Genomic DNA, 19,902 nt, shown 5'->3' with positions numbered 1-19,902 from the left:
TCACCGGAAATAGTAGTTCCATAGAGATTGACGTAAAATTTACAACTTTATTACGTTGTAGTTCCTCCAATTGACCACCTGAGGGCGATAATGTGTGTGTGTTTTTTTTTTGTTTGTTTTTTTTTTAAATGCGCTAAATGGCCTTTAAATAATAATTATTAATCGGTATAGATTTATTTATTTTGACCACTAAACAATGAGGACTCTAATTGTCACATTAGGAAATAATTAAAATAGTTTTAGTTTTTCTGAACAGGAAGTTCCGCTTAAATTGCCGGAAGTGACACGGGAAAGTAAACAGAGCAGATGTCAGCTGGATCCAGAAATTAAAATAATTGCTATTAGAGACATATTTTCATTTTGATGCAAACTAAGAGACATCTTCATGACAAACTGGTGCGGATTCTAATAAAGGTAACGACGTGTTGTAGTAACTAAGCAGTGAGCGTTACAGCAGCTACCAGGAGCTAACAGCATTAGCTCATTATTAGCCTGTAGCCTGCTGTGTTTCTGTGCCTGCAGTTTGAGATTAGAGCGACTGTTTCATCGCACAGGTCTAGGTGTTTAGTTTAACTGCTTCTATTATTCAGACTCGTTTAACCGGCGACGCTCAGGGTTTAGTAGGTACCAGCTGTTTGTCCACCTGCTGCAGCAGCTTGGTGGGTGGGGGCTCAGACATCAATGAAAGGTGCAGTTGGTGTTCAGAGGTGGATCTTCTCTCACAATAACCTGCTTCATTCACAGAACTTTGCATTTTACAGAGACAGTATTCATCACCACAATGAGCAGGTTTACTTCAGTTTAGCTCCAAATGGAAACGTTGAACTTACAGTGTTTTATTAAAACCACTTGCAGGTTTAAGAGGGACAGGACTGACGCTGTCCTGCGATGTTCACAGACATGGACTATGAATTGGAGGAGGACAAACTGTGAGTGACAATTTTTCCTTATATCGTGATAAATCAAAGCATGTTCAGATTCACAGTACAGCAAATCCTGATGTGAACATTTTGCTGATTACTCTTAAGTTTTAAAAACAAGCTGCAGTTTTAAGAAAAGTCCCAGAACAGAGTGTTTGATCATCACCAGGGGGATACCGACCGTCCCGGGTACAGTGTGTCTGACGAAAGATGCCAACAACCTTATTGGCATCAGCATCGGTGGGGGGGCACAGTACTGTCCCTGCCTCTACATTGTGCAGGTTGGTACAGATCAGCTGACTATGACCATGTGGTCTAAATCTGAGACAGGACATTTCTCTCATACTTCAGGTTCTGTAAAACTTTAGAATATATGTAATATCTCAGCTATTAATTATGAATAATCTGTGTATCTTACCCTGGTCCCTGTTCTCCCCCAGGTCTTTGATAACACCCCAGCAGCTCTGGACGGGACACTGGCAGCAGGTGATGAAATCACAGGCGTGAATGGGAAACCAGTGAAAGGAAAGACCAAAGTGGAGGTGGCCAAGATGATCCAAGCTGTCCAGGTACACAGTCAGTGCTGAGCCACACCAGGATTATTCTCTCCTCCTGCAGCAGATACACAGTGTAGATATTACCAGTCATCTGCAGACCTCTCAGTGAAAAAGGCACAAGATCAGTCTTTGTTTGAAACAGCTTTTTTGTTCAGTTTGGAAAATTTTTGCGTCTTAATTCTGGAAATGACACCAGCAAATGACCAAACCCCTCACTGCTGATGAGAAATTATATTCAGTGGATAAAACAAAAGAAAGAGAAGCATGTCAGATGAAGAAAACATTACTCACGTTCTTTTTCCTGCTGTAGATTTTTGTGGGAACAGTCCAACAGTTTTCTAATCATGTGTGCAAACCCAGCGTCAGTCTGTGGAGCAGGGATGTCGAATTGTGCTGAGCAGGACAAAAGAGACAGCGTCACCACTGTAGAGCGGCTGTGTTGTTTTTGATGTCCATTGTTGGGACCCAGAAAAATTCCATGACTTCCTGTGTGCTGGATGAAAGACGTGCTCAGTGTGGGCATTAAAGGATTAGATTGTGCTGCTGTTACATTCACTGCATGTGCAATGATTTTAGATTTTTATGAAATGAATGGAAGACCTACTTCAGGAATAGTCGTATTTTCAGTTCATTTGTTTGGTGAATCTGTTGCTATTTTCACAGGGAGAAGCAACGATCCACTACAACAAACTGCAGGCAGATCCAAAGCAGGGGAAGTCTCTGGATATTGGTATCTGCTCCACAGGAGACACACACACACACACACACACATACATATATATATATATATATATATATATACATACACATTTAGTCTCAATCCATTCTTTTTGGTTTTATTGCATCTTTCTTCCATCATTTATCCAGGGCTGTGTGTGTGTGTGTGTGTGTGTGCGCGCGCACGCGCGTTTGACTTACAGTGCTGAAAAAAGTCAAACATCGGCTGGTGGAGAACATGAGCTCAGGCACAGCAGATGCTCTCGGACTCAGCAGAGCGATTCTGTGCAACGGTGAGATTATTACTGACTGTTATGGTTTAATGGGTTTATTCACTTTGGACAATGTGAAACAACGTGAAACGCTGCTAACGTTGAATCACTGAATCACTGTGACGTGCAGATGGACTGGTCAAAAGACTGGAGGAGCTGGAGAAAACAGCAGAACTGTACAAAGGTAAAGAACCAAACACCAAACGATAAAACTTCAGTGAACTGATGATGTTGAGTGTGAAACTCTGAACTGACCTGTTCAGTAACTGGTCACCGGTTTCTGTGCGGCCCCTGCTGTGTTTGCTCATAGGGCTGATGGAGCACACGAAGAGGCTGCTCAGAGCTTTCTTTGAACTGTCTCAGACTCACAGAGGTGAGTGACTGCAGGCCCGTCACAAATGATACAACAGTGTTAGTAAATGTCCTTTCCCCCATTTGACATGAAATGGCTGAGCAGGAAAAGCAGAGTGAACAGACCTGAGCTATCTGGGCCTCACTGATGTGATGCTGTGCTGTTTCAGCGTTCGGAGACGTTTTTTCCGTCATCGGGGTGCGAGAGCCTCAGGCTGCAGCCAGCGAGGCTTTTGTTAAATTTGCCGACGCTCATCGCAGCATCGAGAAATATGGGATCCAGCTGCTGAAGACCATCAAACCTGTGAGTCCAGAGAGGGGATATGGTTTTCAGTATTTCTTATACACCTTCATTTCTTTCCTAAACTCACTTTGAATATTGAATATTTGTCTGAATATAATCTGATGTTTTGATTCTTTTTGTGTTAATGCTGTGATGTGTCTGTGCTTCTGTACAATCTGAAGAGCCACAACAGACAAAGGAACCAGGAAAAAAACAATTACACTTCTGTCTTGTTAGTTTATTTAATTAGTTTTAGGTTTTGCTGCTGTAGTCTGCCAAGTTTGAATTTTTGTGAATCTCATTTTGCAGATGCTCCATGACCTGAACACCTACCTGCACAAGGCCATACCAGACACAAAGCTCACCATCCGCAAGTACCTGGACGTGAAGTTTGAATACCTGGTACGACGTCCGAGCCTTGTTCCTCTAGTTTAATGTTTGACACGACTCGTCTGTTGGAAATCCGTTTTTCAGCCTGATTTCCTCCTGTCTTTCAGTCCTACTGCCTGAAGGTGAAGGAGATGGATGATGAGGAATACAGCAGCATCGTGAGTGACTTTCTCAGTTTGTAGTTTGATGAATTAAAGCAGTTTGACAGAGACATTTACAGGAATCATTGAAGAACATGTAAAGAAAAAAATCTACCTGGATATGAGTTTGTTTTTCACTTCTTAACATAAACACAAAGGAAACATGAAACAGACTGAACAGAACTCAGCATGACTTTAAACACTGTTGGTAACAGGCTCCAAGTTACGTTCAGATGAGTCCAGATTTCAGTTTGTTCGTACAGCACGTTCTCACACAGAGGAACAAAGTGATTTGAATAATGTGAGAAAGAAAAGGTCATGAAAACAATGTTTAAAAAGAAGAAATAAAAATCAGATCGAGCCAAATAGAGATAAAATATCTGAAAGTCCAGACTTTTCTATGAACACACTAAGTGTCATGAGATGTTTCCTGTTCTTTGGTTCACATTCTCACACATCAGTACAGATGTTTTGGTGTGGTTCCCACAGCCGCAGCAGGTGCTGTGAAAACCTCACCATGCTTTTAGAACCTGCAGCCCCACGACTTTAACCACGAGAAACAAACCACAGATACAATCACAAGCTGCGTACAAGTCACACAAACAAACAGATTATACAAGTGAGCAGTAACAACATGATGAGGTTGAAGAAATATAAAGAGACATCTCTGAGGACTCTGTGCTGCTTCCTGCAGGCCATGGGCGAGCCTCTGTATCGCGTCAGCACTGGGAACTACGAGTACCGGCTGGTGCTGCGGTGTCGGCAGGAGGCTCGTGCACGCTTCGCCAAAATGAGGAAGGATGTGCTGGAGAAGATCGAGCTGCTGGATCAGAAACATGGTCATCTGTGTCCCTTGAATTGTTCTTTGCAACGACACATTTGAATGTTTTCGTGTCCAACTTAACTCACCTGTCACTTCTTTAACTAACCCCGCCCCTCTTCTTCTTCTACAGTCCAGGACATTGTTTTCCAGCTGCAGCGCTTCGTCTCCGGCATGTCCCGTTACTACGATGAGTGCTATGCCGTCCTGAAGGAGGCGGACGTGTTCCCCATCGAGGTGGACCTGTCCCGCACCATGATGAACTACAGCAGCCCGTCGCTCTCCTACACTGAGGAGGAGGAGGAGGAGGAGGAGGGAGGAGGCAGTGCAGGCAGACAGGCAGAGAACGGAGCAGAGAAACTGATCGACGACGAATAAGTGTGTGTGTGTGTGTGAGAGAGAGACGTCCACCCCTTTAACGTAACTCTACTTCACTTGCATTAGAAGTCGACACACTCTCTGGGGGATAAGGTTTAAAGGTTCCAGCAGCTGGAACGATGAAGTTTAAAGGTTCCAGCAGCTGGAACGATGAGTCCCGCTGTCACAGGTGAATCCAGGTGAAAACAGCTGCTACACTGTGTGTGTTGCTCTGTCCTCTGGGCTTTTCTTCCTGAGATTCTCTTGTGATTATTTTATCGCATAGTTTTACCACAGAACATTTCAACTTTCTCATTAAGAAGCTTTTTTCTTTTCTCGTTGCTGAATGAAAGAGACTCCAGGAACTGAAGTTCATTTTAATGTGAATGCTGCAGAGTGGGATCTATATGCATATGAATTGTGCCTTCTGTGCTCTTACTTTTATGAAGTCTATTGGGTTTGTGTTCTAATGTGCATTTTGTTATACCTTAATCTTTACTTTTTAATTTATGCATCTATGATGATTTTCATTCTCACAGCTTTGTTTGGTGAATGTTCAGTGTCAGCACAGACAGATTAGTGAGACAGACTAGTGAGGCATCAATGAAGGAATCGATCTCCAATCAGAATGATTTCCCTGTGAGTGAAGAAATATTGGCCATGTAACTGCAGCTGTGGTTATTTTTCCTTCTTAGCACTTTTAGTTTAACACGTGAAGCCAGAGGTGTCCCATAACGTCCAGCTGCAAAAAGCTTCAGCACCAAAGTGTTTTCCTTGAGGTTGTTCAGGCTGGTTTCTTTACTCTAACATGTTGTTTTGCGTTGCCCTTCAAGAATCCTGTTCAGTGCAAACACTATATGTAAATAAGTACACACAAGAGGAAGGTGTAAACACTGATGTTGGATTTTCTTCTGCATTTCCACTTTTGTCAAAGTATCTGAGTTTTAATGAGCAGGATTTATTCCACGTTATATTGACTGTAATGATTCTTTGTGTGACTATTCTGTCATTAATTGTGTTTTGTGGGGATTAAGATGGTTTTGTGCGTTTTTGTGATTCACTACTGGGATTTGTTTGTTCTCAGATCACGCTGCTCTGCACCAATCGGCAGTGATGGTCCTGTGTTGAATTTAGAAAACTTTTTTCTCCTGTATTTTGTTTGTGATGCAGAACAGGGACCTGCTGTGTGTTGTAGTTGTTGATTCTGTAAAGGACGTGTGGTCATGAAATACAGAAGTGATGTGTGTGTCATAACACAATGTTTGGAAAAGTAGAAGTGATATTTTATAATCTGACATCTTGTCATTATTTAGTTAAGCAACAGGACGGCCCACCATATGGAAGTGCACAGGGAATATGTGATAAATAAGGATGTATATGACCAACGTCTCAGTTAAAGGTGCAGCTGTACGGTTTAACAGTGTAAGTGCTGAACTTTGGCTCTGGGTTTGTAAATACAAATAAAGACTGAGAAAGGAAGTTATTCTTTGTTTAATTCTATTTTTACAGCCATTGGATCCATTGGAAACAAAGATATTTCATTTTATAAATGTGGAGGTAAAATAATGAAAGCAGAAAAGATAAACACCTCATTAACGCAAACCTTCTGAATTCTCCTTAAATCAATATGCTGGTCACATTGTTAATATTATAAGTTAAAAAGAAAAGTCATTTTAAAAATCAATTTTGTAATAACAGTAGTGATAATCCCAAGCACAAATAAAACATAAATATAGAAACACTATAAAATAACTATGCATTAATAATGCACGTGAAATTAATTTCACTTTTTATTTCTCAATTAAAAGCCGATCTAAAAAATTGGAGAAAATTAACGTCTTGTGAATCGTTTTTTGTTTTTTTGTAAATATCCTCTACTGTTCGTAAACAACTACAGAAATCTGATCGACAATAAAAAATAAAACTGTATATGATGACGTGTTTTCCTCACGTAGCCCCAGTGGCCTAATGGATAAGGCACTGGCCTCCTAAGCCAGGGATTGTGGGTTCGAGTCCCATCTGGGGTGAAAGTCTTTTTGCTCGTATTTCTCTAAAAAATATAAATTTATGCTGAAATGCTGTGAACTTATTGCCAACTGCATCTTCTTTCGCAGTACCGCGCTGTTTCCTCCCAAAGGGCACATGTAAGGTGTGTTGTTCCCTTTTACTACGGTCCGCAGCCAATCAGGAAACACTCCTGCTCAACCGGACTTTCCCTTCGCTAAAAAACAGATTTGCTCTTTACCGGAACCTTTTGTGCCAGATTCGCGTCTCTGCCCTACACTAGTTGCAGCTTTAAGTGCTTTTACACAGCCATGCTTTTAGTAAACAGGCTGTACGTCTTTCTTCTATCCAGCCTGGTTGCGACCGTCGCCTCTGACAGTAAGTAGGACGCGTTTTAATGGAATGACGCCTGGTTATTTACAGGATCTAATGGCTTTATTTGTCAGGGCTTCTCACCTGTGCTCGGCTGTTTGGTGTTAATATTTGCTGACTCTCTACCTGCTGTGATTTGTCTTGTGCTGCAGGGCGACTGGAGCATGTTGTGTTTTTAGGGTAATTCCCAAACTAACGAGGGCTGCTAGAAATATTAGTTTTTACTTTTAGTTTCGTTAATATCCATGAATCCATATTAACATATAAGCCAGGACAAAATCATTTACACACTAAAAAAAAGAGAAGAAATACTAGTGGTTTGTGTTTTGTTCGTCTTGTCCTGTGATTCTCATATGGATCATTTTCCAAATAAGCCATGAAGATATTAAAAGTACAGTGCATAGTCCAGATGGACTAATATTCTGCAATGATATTATCATACGTCAGTACCAGCTTAAAAAAAGAAATACCAGTGTGAGTTGATTGAATTGACTTCTCATAGGAGATTTGACCTAAATGTTTCTAGGACTCAGTGCCCTAGTTGACCTGGTTGTCTTTTACAACCATCAGTGTGCATGACTGCTGATAGCAATGCTTGTAAAGCCTTTTTCTCTTCTCTATATCTTCCTAATGGTGGCTTCTTCTCAGAGATGACAGCAGCCACAGTGTACTGGGACCCACAACACAAGATCGTGCAACTGAAGGAGGGAGTTATGGAGACTGAGGGGGATGCATACGGGTACCTGAACAATACCCTGTCCAGCACAGGCTGGAGCGTCCTAGAGATCCGGGCCGGCTATGGAAAGACTCCTGAGACAGATGAGATCATCTTCTTCCTGGCGGGCTACCTTGAAGGCTTCCTCACTGCCCAGTAAGCTGATTTTAGGAACATTGTCTGTTAAAATCTATCGAATGTCAATAATCAAACTGGTGACTGGTTGGTCACTATGTTGAACAATGGCCCCTGTGACCCTTAGCTCAGTCTGATAAGTGAAAAAACTTAAGAAACTTCTAACAGCTTTGCTAAGAAATGATTAACAGCGCCCTCTACTGCATAAGGTTATTAAAAAGATCAGACTGAATACTGTATTTTCTGTCATTCTGCATATATTCATCCAGTTCTAACACTAACTCTCCCTCCCCAGGCAGATAATGGACCACTACACCAACATGTATCCTCAGCTCATTCATGATCCAAAAGTCCTCAGCCCAGTTCAGAGTTTCATGTCGTGAGTCTTCCCTTTTCTTTTTAAAAGTATAACACCACAGTAGCAGCTACGCAACTAGAGTCACACTCTGCTGTTGTCATCTTTCATATCCTCTTCTCACATGTTCATTTTAGCTCATGCTGCACCACAGCTTCATTTGGTTCAGTCATACTGTAAATTCAGCAAAAACAAGAGCGAGTCTTCTCATTTCCTTGTGCAAGTTAGAATTTCAGATGGAGAACTTCGGATTTACAGTTTTAAAGGTTTGAGTGGCCCAAGAGGATCATTTCTATTCTCAGTTTATTAAATGTGCCTGTTTGGACCACTTGTCTGCAGAGCTCAGTGTTTTGGTTCATTGCCACGAAGCATTTCACAGTAATGACTACACTGACCCATGAGAGCAGCTATAACCAAATGTCACTGTGTTTGCAGGAAGCAGGACTCATGGGTCAGAGAGCAGGTGAAGCTGAACAAGAGCTCGGACCCTCTGTGGAGACACGCAGGCTTCATCATAGCCCAGATGGACGGACTACAAGCAGGAGTGGCCGACTGGGCCAAGCAGCAAGGGAAGAAGGTACAGTAGTAGTTCTTTTACATGCACAGACGTTCTGAGTACACATCAGAACACAACAGTACATAGAAAATGTCCCACAAGAACAATAGAAAAATATATCAACAACTTCCATTTTAAAATTGAGACAGAATCAAATTAACACTAGAGATTCTACTTGACATGTCTTAAGATGGTCACCACTGACCAAAGTACCACTTTAAATACTGCTCTGCCAAGTACTGGTACCTCTACTGAGAGGTACCTCTACTGCAAATGTTTATCACATAGAATTGAAAGGGACATGAGACTGTATGGTTGATATATGCATTTTGCAAATATGAAGCCGATGCTGCATATTTGCAAACCTGCTAAAGGTCATGGTTCATGATTTTTTTTTTGAGTGTTTTCTTTCTCAGGCTTATTTTTGGAGACATTTGTTTTCATTTTCATTTTCTGACTAACATCTGTTTATCTGCTGCCCTTCCCGTAGCCCCTGCCCCTCTTTGCCATGCAGTTCCTGAATGCAGTTGGAGACCTGCTGGATCTGATCCCAGCCCTGGTTCCCACCTCCAAACATTCGCTCCGAGACTTCAAACGTCCGGGCATGGGACACTGTTCTGCACTCATCAAGGTCAGAGGTCAAACGATGTTCTAGTCATTGTATAAGAGATGCAGTGTCATAAAATCAAAGCAACTCTAATATACAGGTGCACTGGTAAAATGAGACACACAAGAACTAAAGACTTTCAGTTTTCTCTCTAAAGTCTTGTCCTTGCATTCACGGAGAATTCTCATCCCTGCTCTGGGACTGTTTTTAACACCCACACCAGGATTACAAGGCTTAGCGCCCCCAGAACAGAGAACTGCCGTGTTACTTTCATTTTCTACATAAACAAAGACCTCCCACACACACATTTGACTTATGTTACTGTTGATGTGTCGTGTGCTGGTAAGAAATACACTTTAATATGAAACAGTTCCAGCACCTCCTCTGTTTTACACCATGAAAGGATATTTAATGACACTAACTACAGAAATATTGGATTCTTATGTGGGAGAGATTGTTGTGCAAGATTCTTCTGTGATTTACTTACAATCACATTTCTCTTTTGCTTTACACCGTTTCTCTACACTGTCCCTATAGCTTATGTGATTTCTACAGTAGTGTTTGTGAGATGCTCTTTACATCATTGTACTCTTCCCTGTGCACCTCCTCAGATGCTTCCTGGCTTTGAGAACCTGCTGTTTGCACACTCCAGCTGGTTCACGTATGCTGCCACCATGCGGATCTACAAACACTGGGACTTCCACATCACTGAGCCTCACACAGCCACGGGGAAACTGTCCTTCAGCAGCTACCCAGGTGTGTATTGTCTTTAACAAGAGCTCTTCAAAGATATGAAGCAGAAATAAAGACCATCACTAGATTTAAATCCTCCGTTAGGAATGTGGTTTGATGTGAATGTAGCAGCAGCAGTTAGTTGATGACACTTTTGTCTTTAAGGTTTCCTGGTGTCTCTGGATGACTTCTACCTGCTGGGCAGTGGCCTGATGATGACCCAGACCACCAACAATGTCTTCAACTCCTCTCTTTTTGACAACATCACCCCCAGCAGCCTGCTGGCCTGGCAGAGGGTCAGACTGGCCAACAGTCTGGCACATAGCGGGGAAGAGTGGGCCAACATCTTCTCTAAGTACAACTCTGGTGAGTGATTATGTCTCCGTAGTGCACGGCTCCAATTTATTTCACAGGATAACAGTAAGAAACATGCAGGAACACGAGAAAGTATTTTAAGACCATTTATTTAAAACAAATCTATAAAATTGAAGGAGTCGTTTTTTGTTTTTTTTTAAATGATGTTTACACCAATGTTTTCTCACAGGCACCTACAACAACCAGTACATGGTGCTGGACCGGAGCAAGGTGAAGCTGGGTGACAGTGTTGATGACGGTGCTCTGACTGTAGTTGAGCAGATTCCTGGGCTGGTGGAGTATTCTGACCAGACGCAGGCTCTGCGCAGAGGTAACAGCGAGTCTTCGTTTGTCTTATTGCTTCGTTTGCAGATGTTTGCAGATGTTCCCTGTGCCTCTGTTTGCCGCAGGCTACTGGCCATCCTACAACATTCCCTTCCACCACAATATCTACACACTAAGTGGTTATAGAAAAATGTGGGAGGAGTATGGAGAGGACTTCTCTTACGATCTCTGTCCCAGAGCCAAGATTTTCCGCCGTGATCAGGCCAGTGTCAAGGACCTGGACTCCCTGAAGTACATCATGAGGTTCAACGGTGTGTGACTCAGCCTCACTTTGTTTCGCACTTTCAGCTGGTTCTCAGTATCAGCTGGAACCTGCATTTAGGTTTTCATGGATTAGATGTTGAGGATGGCAGCTCTGGTCTCGCTGCTGCATTTAGTCTTATTGTTATTTGTGTTTGCAGCCTACAAGAAGGATCCGTACTCCAAAGGTGACCCCTGCAAATCCATCTGCTGCCGAAACGACCTGGAGTCAAAGGGTCCAACACCAGACGGCTGCTACGACACTAAGGTGGTTTTCTGAGTCATCGTGCATTAATGGAAGTCACGGTGGTTGTACAATTGCATCGGTTTTCTCATATTTGTGCGTTGTTCCCCATCCAGGTGACAGATTTCCAAATGGCTACGGACTTCAATGCAGAGGCGGTGAACGGGCCGACCACACAGGATGGACTCTGGCCGTTCTTTTGGGATAAATTTGGTAGCATCAGCCACCAGGGCCTGCCACGGTTCTACAACTTCACCTTCATCAGGATGCAGCCTCGTCTCTTCATGCCATGAGTTGTGTGTGTGTGTGTGTGTGTGTGTGTGTGTGTGTGTGTGTGTGTGTGTGTGTTGGAGGTGGTGAGACAGAGTTGCTCTTTGACTGATGCTTCAGATGAATGATTCTTCAGGCTCAAAGGTACAGAACAGTCTGCTGCTTTTGCTGTTTAAGTATCAATGTACATGACAATTTGTTTTTAAACTGTTGCTTAAAATTCTGAATTGCACTCTCTTATTTGTGACGTGCATTACTTCCATCCACCTGATAAGATGAAAAATATTGCTCACAGTTTGTCATCCTGTCAGTCAGACTCACTCAGGCTATGAGGAATTATTCACTTTGTAATACAGAAGCCATTTGTGCCTTTAATGCTTTTTATAAAATGCAGAATCAATGCACTAAATCAGTGATTGTTCCATCTTTAGTCACATTCAGATTATTTTTGAATGTCAAACACTATTAAAGGTATATATATATATATATATATATATATAAGGTATATATAATATAAAGGTAAATGAATCAGTGCAATGTCACACTCAGGGCAGTTGATTGTTTCTGGTGACGAGATTTAATTGAATCTGTTCCTGTATCTCAGGTTTGTGTTTCTGTATAAGCCTGTTCCTTTGTCTAATCCTGCACATTTGTATTATACCATGATTTGATCTGTTCATTGTTTATTAAAGTAAATTTTTTTGAAGTTTGTGTCTTTAATCTAGTTTTGTGATTCTCATCACTTAGTAATTACGGTTATTTAAATCTTATGTTCTGGAAGCATTAAGTCCAATTACTGCATTGAAAGACAAACAGGAGCCAAGTCAAATTTTAACATAGCAAACACTTGACCCTCCAAAGGCGTAGGTGGCGATAGAAATAAGCTTCACAAGTTTGAAAGGTACCAGGTCAAAGTTAGGGTGAGCTTCAGGTAACGTGAAGCACGTATCTTTGTAGAAACTGGCTTCACGCGCCACAGGTTCTGGTCCTAAATCTTGGAATCTAACTAAACAGAACGCAGTGAGTCGGACCTTGAACGTCATTGTTTTAGAGGAGTTCCCACCTGCGATCAAAGTCAAAACAACTTCAGCTGCTGTGACCCTCAACTGTTTACTATGTGGACAAACAGCACCACCACCCCAGGTTTACATACGACCAGTCATTAATGGAAATGAAGACGCTTAAAGGTCAGGACTGAGTTGTTTTCTTGCTTTTTGAACACAGTACGTTCTCTCTCTTTCTCACTGAGCCCTGGGGACCTGTAGTGAGTCACTCTTTCCTATGAAATAGAGGAACTGAAACATCTGTTAGACGTTCTATATTCACTTAATAAATCCTCCTGTCACATCCCTCCTTCATGTCTCACAGTTTTTTTTTCACAAATGCAACTGGAGGAGGGTAGCACTGTCACAGGTCTTTACTCTGTTTCAGCCATGGCCAAGAAGAGCTGCTCTGCTGGCTATAAGTGGGACAGTCTCGTCCAGAACTGTGTTCAGGAAGACACAAAAGCCACACTTGAGCCTGGACCCCCAACAGGTGAGTTTTGGTGAACCTCTCTGAGCTGCTGTGTCACTTTTAGCCTCCAAGCCTCTCTGAGCTCGTCTTGGTCTCACTTGACATTTGTCAGTCACTTTTGAATGTTGACTTGAATTCTTGCTGGCTGTCGTAAGAACTCACAGATGTGTTGTATCCACCTGCTCTGTGTGTTTACTTTCTCCTCTGTGGCACAAACCATTTGAGGACTCGGCCTCTTTTAAACCTATGGGCTCATCTCTTAAGATCCTGGGTTTTACAGCTATGGACGATGTAAACATTTGTGTGTCGCCCTCAGAGCTAGCCCGGGTTGTGGAAAAGGTGAGAGACACAACCCCCACCCCCCAGCTGATGGTGCTGAGTCCGGCTCTGTGGATCTTTGTGGTGCTGGCCACTGTGGGGTCTGTCGTGGCTCTAGCTCTCTGGTTCATCATATACAGACGACAGACCAGTCTCAGCAGCACCTCAGGTCAGAACAACTGACACTAACGATTATTTTTTATTTAATGGATTCTACACAAAAAAGGGTTGAATGAGTCTGTTCTTCAGCTTCACTGTCACATAATGATTTAAATACTTTTCAGACGCTTCTCTGCTCTCACTAGAAATTCTAATGGATAACTTTAAAGATATCGTCAGTATCATCTTTATGGTAGTTTATTCAGAAAATATCAGTCATTGGCCTTTAAACACAAAAACTAGCGTAACTCTCCTTGTCACTCACCTGCGAAATAAAACGCTAAACTGTCCTGTGACAGATGAGGCCTAGATTTCAGAGATTATAAGAACATCCCTCATGTCTTCATTGTCTTTCCGCTGCGAAGTATTTCACATTATGACAGCATTATAGTAGTTTTCTCTGGTGCTGGGTGCTTGTTTCTCTGTAAGTGGGGGATCTGACAGGCACAACAGGCATCTGAGAGTTGTGTGGAGGAAGTGGGGTTGTAGGCAGGCAGGTGATGAAGTGTGACGTTCATCACAGTAGAAACTCCACAGTTTCTGTTCTCTTCTTCTCAGCCGTCCCATGGGTCAGGCCTGCTCTCTCACCAGCTATTCCGGTTCGAGCAGACATCCGTTGGTTAGCAGGACAAATTAGGCCTCCATATAACCTAACCTTAAAAGATAAACAAAGCAGCACTGTCTGCTTGCAGATAGTGCAGATAGACCTCATTTACTTATGATAAAACCTCTAAAACGACCCGACTGCTGTGTGACAGCCAGCCTTTCTGTACAGCAGCACCAGGGACCAGCTCTTGGCTGGTGCAGGCGTAACTCAGGCTGAGAAACACTGTGTGCATATATGATCTGGAATGCAGATCCTGTGCAACATGTGAGGGATGAGGCGAAGCTCAAATTTTATCAATAGGTCATTTGTCCTCAAGACATAAACTGTCAATAGACCTTTATGTGCAGGTCACCCAGGAATGTCAAGAAACTATATTAGCAGAGTGAGTTATTCAGCCTTCACACTTGGTGGTTGTGAAACATTATTTTACTCGTGGTGAAATCCAGGAGTCTGAGGCTTGTCTCGTCACTTTTCTCTGTCTCCCTTCAGCAGTCTGTGGTTTGATGTGAAAACACGGCATTACAAAGAAATCATCCGATATCCTGCAAATATATATAATAATATATATATATATATTCTGCAGCTACTTCACCTCCTCAGAGAAGAAATGTGACGCACTGACATATTTAGAGAAAAAAATCAAATATTAGAGTGGATGTTTATGTAATTAATACATGTCCACTCTCTCTTTGCAATATGTGCTGGTCTGTTTGTGATAAGTGAAATGAAGAGTGGGCAGCACAGTGGAGCAGTGGTTAGCTCTGCCTCTGCAAAGACCCCTGGGCTCAAATCCTGGTGGACCCGGGTTCTTTCTGTTTGGGGTCTGCATGTTGTCCCTGTGTGTGGGGGTTTTCTCCTCCCACAGCCCAAACACATGCAGGTTAGGTTGCTGACCTGTGACACACTTTGTCCAGGGTGGACCTCGCCTCTCACCCATTGTCAGCTGGAGTTGGATCCATAAATATCTGTAGTTTCTATCAGGCCTAAGTGAAATTTGACTATATTTTACTGAGTGACAGAGTGACACCCATGTTTCTGTTTGTGTCACAGATGATGCAGAGCCAGCACATGAACCTCTTGAGAAAACAGAGCTGCTCGTCACAACCGTCCAACCACCGGTGTCAGAAAGAAACGGTCAGGCAGAGATGTTTCACGTAGCAACAGAGGCCCCCTCACCCTGTTCTCATCTGTACCTGGGGGCCCAAACAAGCCCAAAGTGGGAGGATGGCTTCTCAGCCTGCAGGGGCCCCCCAGAGCATAATGGGAAAGGGGTGGGCAGAGGGTTGCCTGCATGCAGCACAATGAGTGAGCACAGGATCCCACTTCCTGCCACAGAGCTGGGTGGCACTGCTTTAGTTACTACTAAAACTGTGTAGGATGGTGTGGCTGTTCAACTTCACTGCATGTGCACTGCACTGCACTGCACTGCACTGCACTCTGTGGTGGGTTTGCCTCCATTTTTGAATCCAGATTTTGGATTTCTTTCATTTCTACCATGTTTTTTATGGTTTTTAAATATTACACATTTCTACATCTGTTGTTTTTTTTCTGCACTGCTTAAAAATAGATGTGATGTACATTGTTGTCCAGTACCATGCAAGACTGTGTATAGTGTAATTTACTGCAAAGACAAAACAGAAATTGCTCTGAATCTTATGCAAACAACATTTAATAAAATCCATCCATCCATCCATCCATCTTCTATACCCGCTTTTCCTGGCTCAGGGTCACGGGGATCTGCTGGAGCCTATCCCAGCTCTCTCTCGGGTGGAAGGCAGGGGTCATTTAATAAAATGTGACACAAAAATCATAACAAATATTTCCGATGTTTTGAAAACAAGGTAACATTGCTGTAGAGTGAGAGCGAAGTATTTGTAAGTACTTAAGTACTGCTTAGATATACTTTGTGTCTTTGCAGTTGAAAAGACTACATGGTAAATAATTTCATTTTCTCTGTGTGTTTTTCTAACAGGCAGCATCTACAAAAATAGAGGAGTTCAAAGTAAAGACAAGAAGAATTCTTTTAAACGATAAGGTCTGATTTTCTGTTTGTGTGCTACTCTGCAAAAATCCCATCCAAGCACTAACAACAAGAATAAATGTGTGTGAAACCAGATTCATCACATTCATTGTTGCTGTTAAGGACTTGGATGAGATTTGTGTGACACAGAAAACCAGCAGCCTGATCCTGTAATATTGTCCCTCATTGTGTAGAGAGAATGGACCTTATGTGGTTCGTTATTCTCTCAAGGGAGTACTCTGATGCTAAACTCCATCTGGTTGTAACAATAACTTTGAGTTATTACTGTCCACAGAGCAGAAGCAGGCAAAGCTTGTGTGTATTAATCAAAAAATGAATATCAAGAAGTTATTGTTACAACTAGTTCATTTTAGCTGGCAGGGATTTCTACAGAGGATGAGGTGGCAAAAATGTTTAAAGATGTGAGGGAAGACGAGAAATGAACACTGTGGCAGGCACATTTATCATAACAGGAACATAAAGTCTCACCTTTAGCCTGCCTCCTCCTTCCACAGCTGCTCCACCCTCTGAACAAACAGTCCAAAAAACCCTGCGGTGCTGATTCAGACAGGTGTAAGCGAAGACACGCTTCTGTCTGCTGGCTTGGTGTAATCACAGGTAGGTATTGGGGTTGTCGGTGACAGCCAGGTGGAAGTACTCTGGCTGGCTGTCCGTCTGCAGGCTGCTGTTGGTTTCCCTTCGGCGGAGCTTGGCGGACAGGGTCGTTCTGTTTTCGAAACCCTCGCTTCCACCTGCACGTTTCTCCAGACTGAACACGATCATCTCGGCCAGGTCCTGCTGGAGCCGCTGGAAGTTCTCCCTGAGACGATAACAGTCTCTTCAGTCTGGTTGGTTCGGTCACATTTGAACGTCATTAAAGTGCATCCACATGAAAGAGCTTGTGGTGTTACAAGGGGTTTTCATGCACATACTGAAAATGTGCCTTAAGACTTGTTAGATTAAAACCCAATTAATCTTTCATAACTGAACACAGTTCACATCAACAGTGAGCTGGGGGGAAATGTTGGGACCAGGCAGTGGATCCTTCAGCATTAGTAGAACCTGAAGGTTCACACACACAAGAGAAATGTTTGGGGAACATCTTTTACTCACGCTGTTGGTGGAGTCGGCAGGTTGTATTTTCCCCCAGTCACCCCTGTTAACCAGTAAGTCATCTCTTTGCCTTTACCCTGTGTCACATACAGGACATGGGAATTAAACTAGACCTCCAGTGAACACTGGGGCAGAGGACTATATAACGCACCAAAATAAAGCCACCTCACCTTCAGGTACGTCTCTCCTCTCTTTTCATACTCAAACTTGCAGTCTGTCCTCTGCAGGATGTTGATAGTGGATTGACTGACATGAATTCTCAGAGCTGGAAAGACGATATGAGAGAGAATCATCAGTCAACTCATTCAGAAAATACAGATCAAGAGCAGCACAGTAACCACCAATATGATTAGACTTGATCAAGTCAGATCAGTGTGTGCCTTACGCAGCCCTGTGGACTCCATGCGTGAAGCCGTGTTGACTGTATCTCCAAACAGACAATAGCGAGGCATCTTTTTCCCCACCACTCCTGCTGCACAGGGTCCTAACACCAATTAAAAACCAGAACTATGTTGAAATTTCATTTGCATCCAATTATTATCTTTTATGTTTGCCCTAAATATGCTTCTTTTCAAATACAATGGCACTGCACTCCCATGTGAAATGAAGAACAAAAGATTCCTATTACCATAAAATATACTGATGCTAAACTATGAGGGAAGGTCATGGATATGATTTCCTCCAACAACAACCACATTAAATAAGACAAAGTTATCATGAAGTTCTGTTACCTGAATGCACCCCAATACGGATCCACAGAGGGATGCCAGGCAGGTGTTGCAGCTCAAATGTCCCTACAAGTGCCAGGATGTCCAGGGCCATGTGGGCGATGTCCACAGCGTGCCTGGTGCCGTTGCGTTTGGGCAAACCTGATGCAACCATATATGCATCACCTATTGTCTCAACCTGAGGGACAGTGAGTGAATCGTGAAAAATAAAAATCACTTCAGCAGCTGTGAGGTGAAGCCGACATGTAAGTGTAACCTCTGTACAAAAATATACCGACAACCTACTTTACTGTGGGAGTAAAGTTTCAGTAAACCACCTTATAAACATCATGGTGGTCCAGGATGCCGTCAAAGTTCTTGTAGATGTCGTTGAGCATGTCGACCACCTCCATGGGGGTACTGTAATGGCAGAGGGTGGTGAATCCCACAATGTCGCTGAAATAAATGGTCACCTCCTCAAACAGCTCTGGCTCCACTCTGCCCGTCTCCTTCAGTGAACGCACCACTGGGCTGAGGGACAACAGAAAATATTAACTGTTTCCAATAACATAGAAAATGTTCTCACTTAAATTTACACCAACATGTGCAGACAAATATAACTTCTCCTTGAGCACCTGTGGCCTCAATGCAGTGGGAAAGAACTCTATTAGTGCCAAGGGAGCAAGAAGTAAAAACTACAAGAATAGTAAAGCATCTTATCAAAAATAATTCTTCTTCCAATCTATATGAAATCTGATAAATATGGAATTATAGACAACAGAAAACAAATCTGGTACAAGGTAAAACCAGTTTACGGCTCATGGTCAAAGCTGCATTCACTGTTTTTGCCACTTGAGGGCAACATAAGCTGTAAACAAAACTAATAGACAGTGTGACAGTGTGTTTTCAAAGAGTTGGTGGGTTTGTCAGTATGAAGTATGAACACTCTCCACATTACACACAATCATTTGATCCTTTAAAACAAAGATCAGGGGAAACCCACCCAGGAAGTAGCATAAAATTGAGGCGATCAGCTCGGTCCCTCTCAGCCTTGTACAAAGCCGTCCTCTCCTCCACCAGACGCTCCAGAGTCCTTGAATACATCTGCAGGCGACGGATCAGGTTGTCCATGTACGTCTCAGTGGCTTGGTTGTGTAGGTTGCTGTGTAAGAGGAACAACACTGTTTACATCAAGCAATGAATTACTCATGACATGAACTATATAAAGACATAAAAATACGTGGACACGTGTCAACATTTGTTGTGGAAAGTGTTACAGAATAGGGAAATATTCAAAAATGACGTGTATAATGTGATGGTGTCTACATACATTTGGCCATGTGTAATCACAGAAATGATTAAAACAAACATGTGGTGTTGACGTACCTGAAAATCTTACCCAGAGTTAACTCAATTTTCTTAAAGTCTGGTCTCCGTTCTGGGTCTTCATCCCAGCAGTTTCTTATCAGCTTATACAGCTGCACACACACATACACACAAACAGAAAAAATACAAAGTTTGTCCAGTTTTTATTTCATTTTGATGGATCCAAGCAGCTCTACCTCACCAACGTCCACGCTCAGAGTGCATCACTGTGTCTGTGAACGTGCACCTCAGTGTTCAGTGGCGCTCCTACCTCCAGCTCTGTGTCTGATGCAGTGTCAAAGATGAGGTCGGGTCTGAAGAAACTCATCCCACTGGGATACTGCACCCTGTGGATCTTCTCT

The 19,902-nt window shown here is 42.7% G+C and overlaps 3 protein-coding genes and 1 non-coding gene across 10 annotated transcripts in view; 3 read left to right on the top strand and 1 right to left on the bottom strand.

Annotated features, from left to right (window-relative positions):
- The first annotated feature begins 281 nt into the window (after positions 1–281).
- On the top strand, positions 282–6,290 carry pick1 (protein interacting with prkca 1). Its single transcript, XM_026326201.1, has 13 exons — positions 282–414; positions 856–929; positions 1,090–1,201; positions 1,361–1,489; positions 2,141–2,207; positions 2,398–2,487; positions 2,597–2,650; positions 2,777–2,839; positions 2,988–3,121; positions 3,410–3,502; positions 3,598–3,648; positions 4,325–4,469; positions 4,584–6,290. Exons 2-13 carry the CDS (start codon positions 889–891, stop codon positions 4,826–4,828), a joined length of 1,224 nt encoding a protein of 407 aa, XP_026181986.1. The 5' UTR covers positions 282–414; positions 856–888; the 3' UTR covers positions 4,829–6,290.
- Positions 6,291–6,761: 471 nt separating this feature from the next.
- trnar-ccu (transfer RNA arginine (anticodon CCU)) lies at positions 6,762–6,834 on the top strand. Its single transcript has one exon. It is a non-coding gene; the product is annotated as a tRNA-Arg (tRNA).
- Positions 6,835–6,993: 159 nt separating this feature from the next.
- plbd1a (phospholipase B domain containing 1a) overlaps positions 6,994–19,902 on the top strand; it is a 25,096-nt gene continuing 12,187 nt past the window's right edge. Inside the window, exons 1-12 of one of the 4 annotated variants that reach the window (XM_026325977.2) lie at positions 6,994–7,189; positions 7,832–8,054; positions 8,329–8,412; positions 8,824–8,965; positions 9,435–9,575; positions 10,163–10,307; positions 10,449–10,649; positions 10,828–10,968; positions 11,048–11,233; positions 11,384–11,490; positions 11,583–11,761; positions 11,798–12,386. In XM_026325977.2, the coding sequence (XP_026181762.1) occupies positions 7,123–7,189; positions 7,832–8,054; positions 8,329–8,412; positions 8,824–8,965; positions 9,435–9,575; positions 10,163–10,307; positions 10,449–10,649; positions 10,828–10,968; positions 11,048–11,233; positions 11,384–11,490; positions 11,583–11,759 (1,614 nt within the window). In that variant the 5' untranslated portion in view covers positions 6,994–7,122 and the 3' untranslated portion in view covers positions 11,760–11,761; positions 11,798–12,386. Of the gene's footprint in view, positions 7,190–7,831; positions 8,055–8,328; positions 8,413–8,823; positions 8,966–9,434; positions 9,576–10,162; positions 10,308–10,448; positions 10,650–10,827; positions 10,969–11,047; positions 11,234–11,383; positions 11,491–11,582; positions 12,387–19,902 lie in introns of those variants that run through there. The other 3 variants (XM_026325976.2, XR_003296745.2, XM_026325975.2) reach the window with 3 other exon arrangements.
- Positions 16,072–19,902, bottom strand: part of gucy2ca (guanylate cyclase 2Ca) — a 15,909-nt gene continuing 12,078 nt past the window's right edge. For 3 of the 4 annotated variants that reach the window (XM_026325973.1, XM_026325974.1, XM_026325971.1), the window contains 9 exons: positions 19,812–19,900; positions 19,562–19,653; positions 19,179–19,337; positions 18,514–18,706; positions 18,200–18,374; positions 17,854–17,952; positions 17,639–17,733; positions 17,469–17,545; positions 16,968–17,175 (listed from right to left, as the gene is read on the bottom strand). In XM_026325973.1, the coding sequence (XP_026181758.1) occupies positions 16,968–17,175; positions 17,469–17,545; positions 17,639–17,733; positions 17,854–17,952; positions 18,200–18,374; positions 18,514–18,706; positions 19,179–19,337; positions 19,562–19,653; positions 19,812–19,900 (1,187 nt within the window). Of the gene's footprint in view, positions 17,176–17,468; positions 17,546–17,638; positions 17,734–17,853; positions 17,953–18,199; positions 18,375–18,513; positions 18,707–19,178; positions 19,338–19,561; positions 19,654–19,811; positions 19,901–19,902 lie in introns of all 4 variants that reach the window. The other variant, XM_026325972.1, reaches the window with a different exon arrangement.

The sequence above is a fragment of the Mastacembelus armatus genome, chromosome 8 (genome assembly GCF_900324485.2).
Source record: "Mastacembelus armatus chromosome 8, fMasArm1.2, whole genome shotgun sequence".
Lineage (NCBI taxonomy): Eukaryota > Metazoa > Chordata > Actinopteri > Synbranchiformes > Mastacembelidae > Mastacembelus > Mastacembelus armatus.
This window is presented reverse-complemented; position numbering and strand designations above follow the sequence as displayed.

What these genes read in the sequence shown, in the direction of transcription:
- pick1 (XM_026326201.1), top strand. Translation starts at nt 889, where the DNA reads ATGTTCACAGACATGGACTATGAATTGGAGGAGGACAAACT. An exon ending in AACAGCAGAACTGTACAAAG is followed by an intron (nt 2,651 to 2,776) that starts GTAAAGAACCAA and finishes GTTTGCTCATAG; the next exon opens with GGCTGATGGAGCACACGAAG. An exon ending in TGCTGAAGACCATCAAACCT is followed by an intron (nt 3,122 to 3,409) that starts GTGAGTCCAGAG and finishes CTCATTTTGCAG; the next exon opens with ATGCTCCATGACCTGAACAC.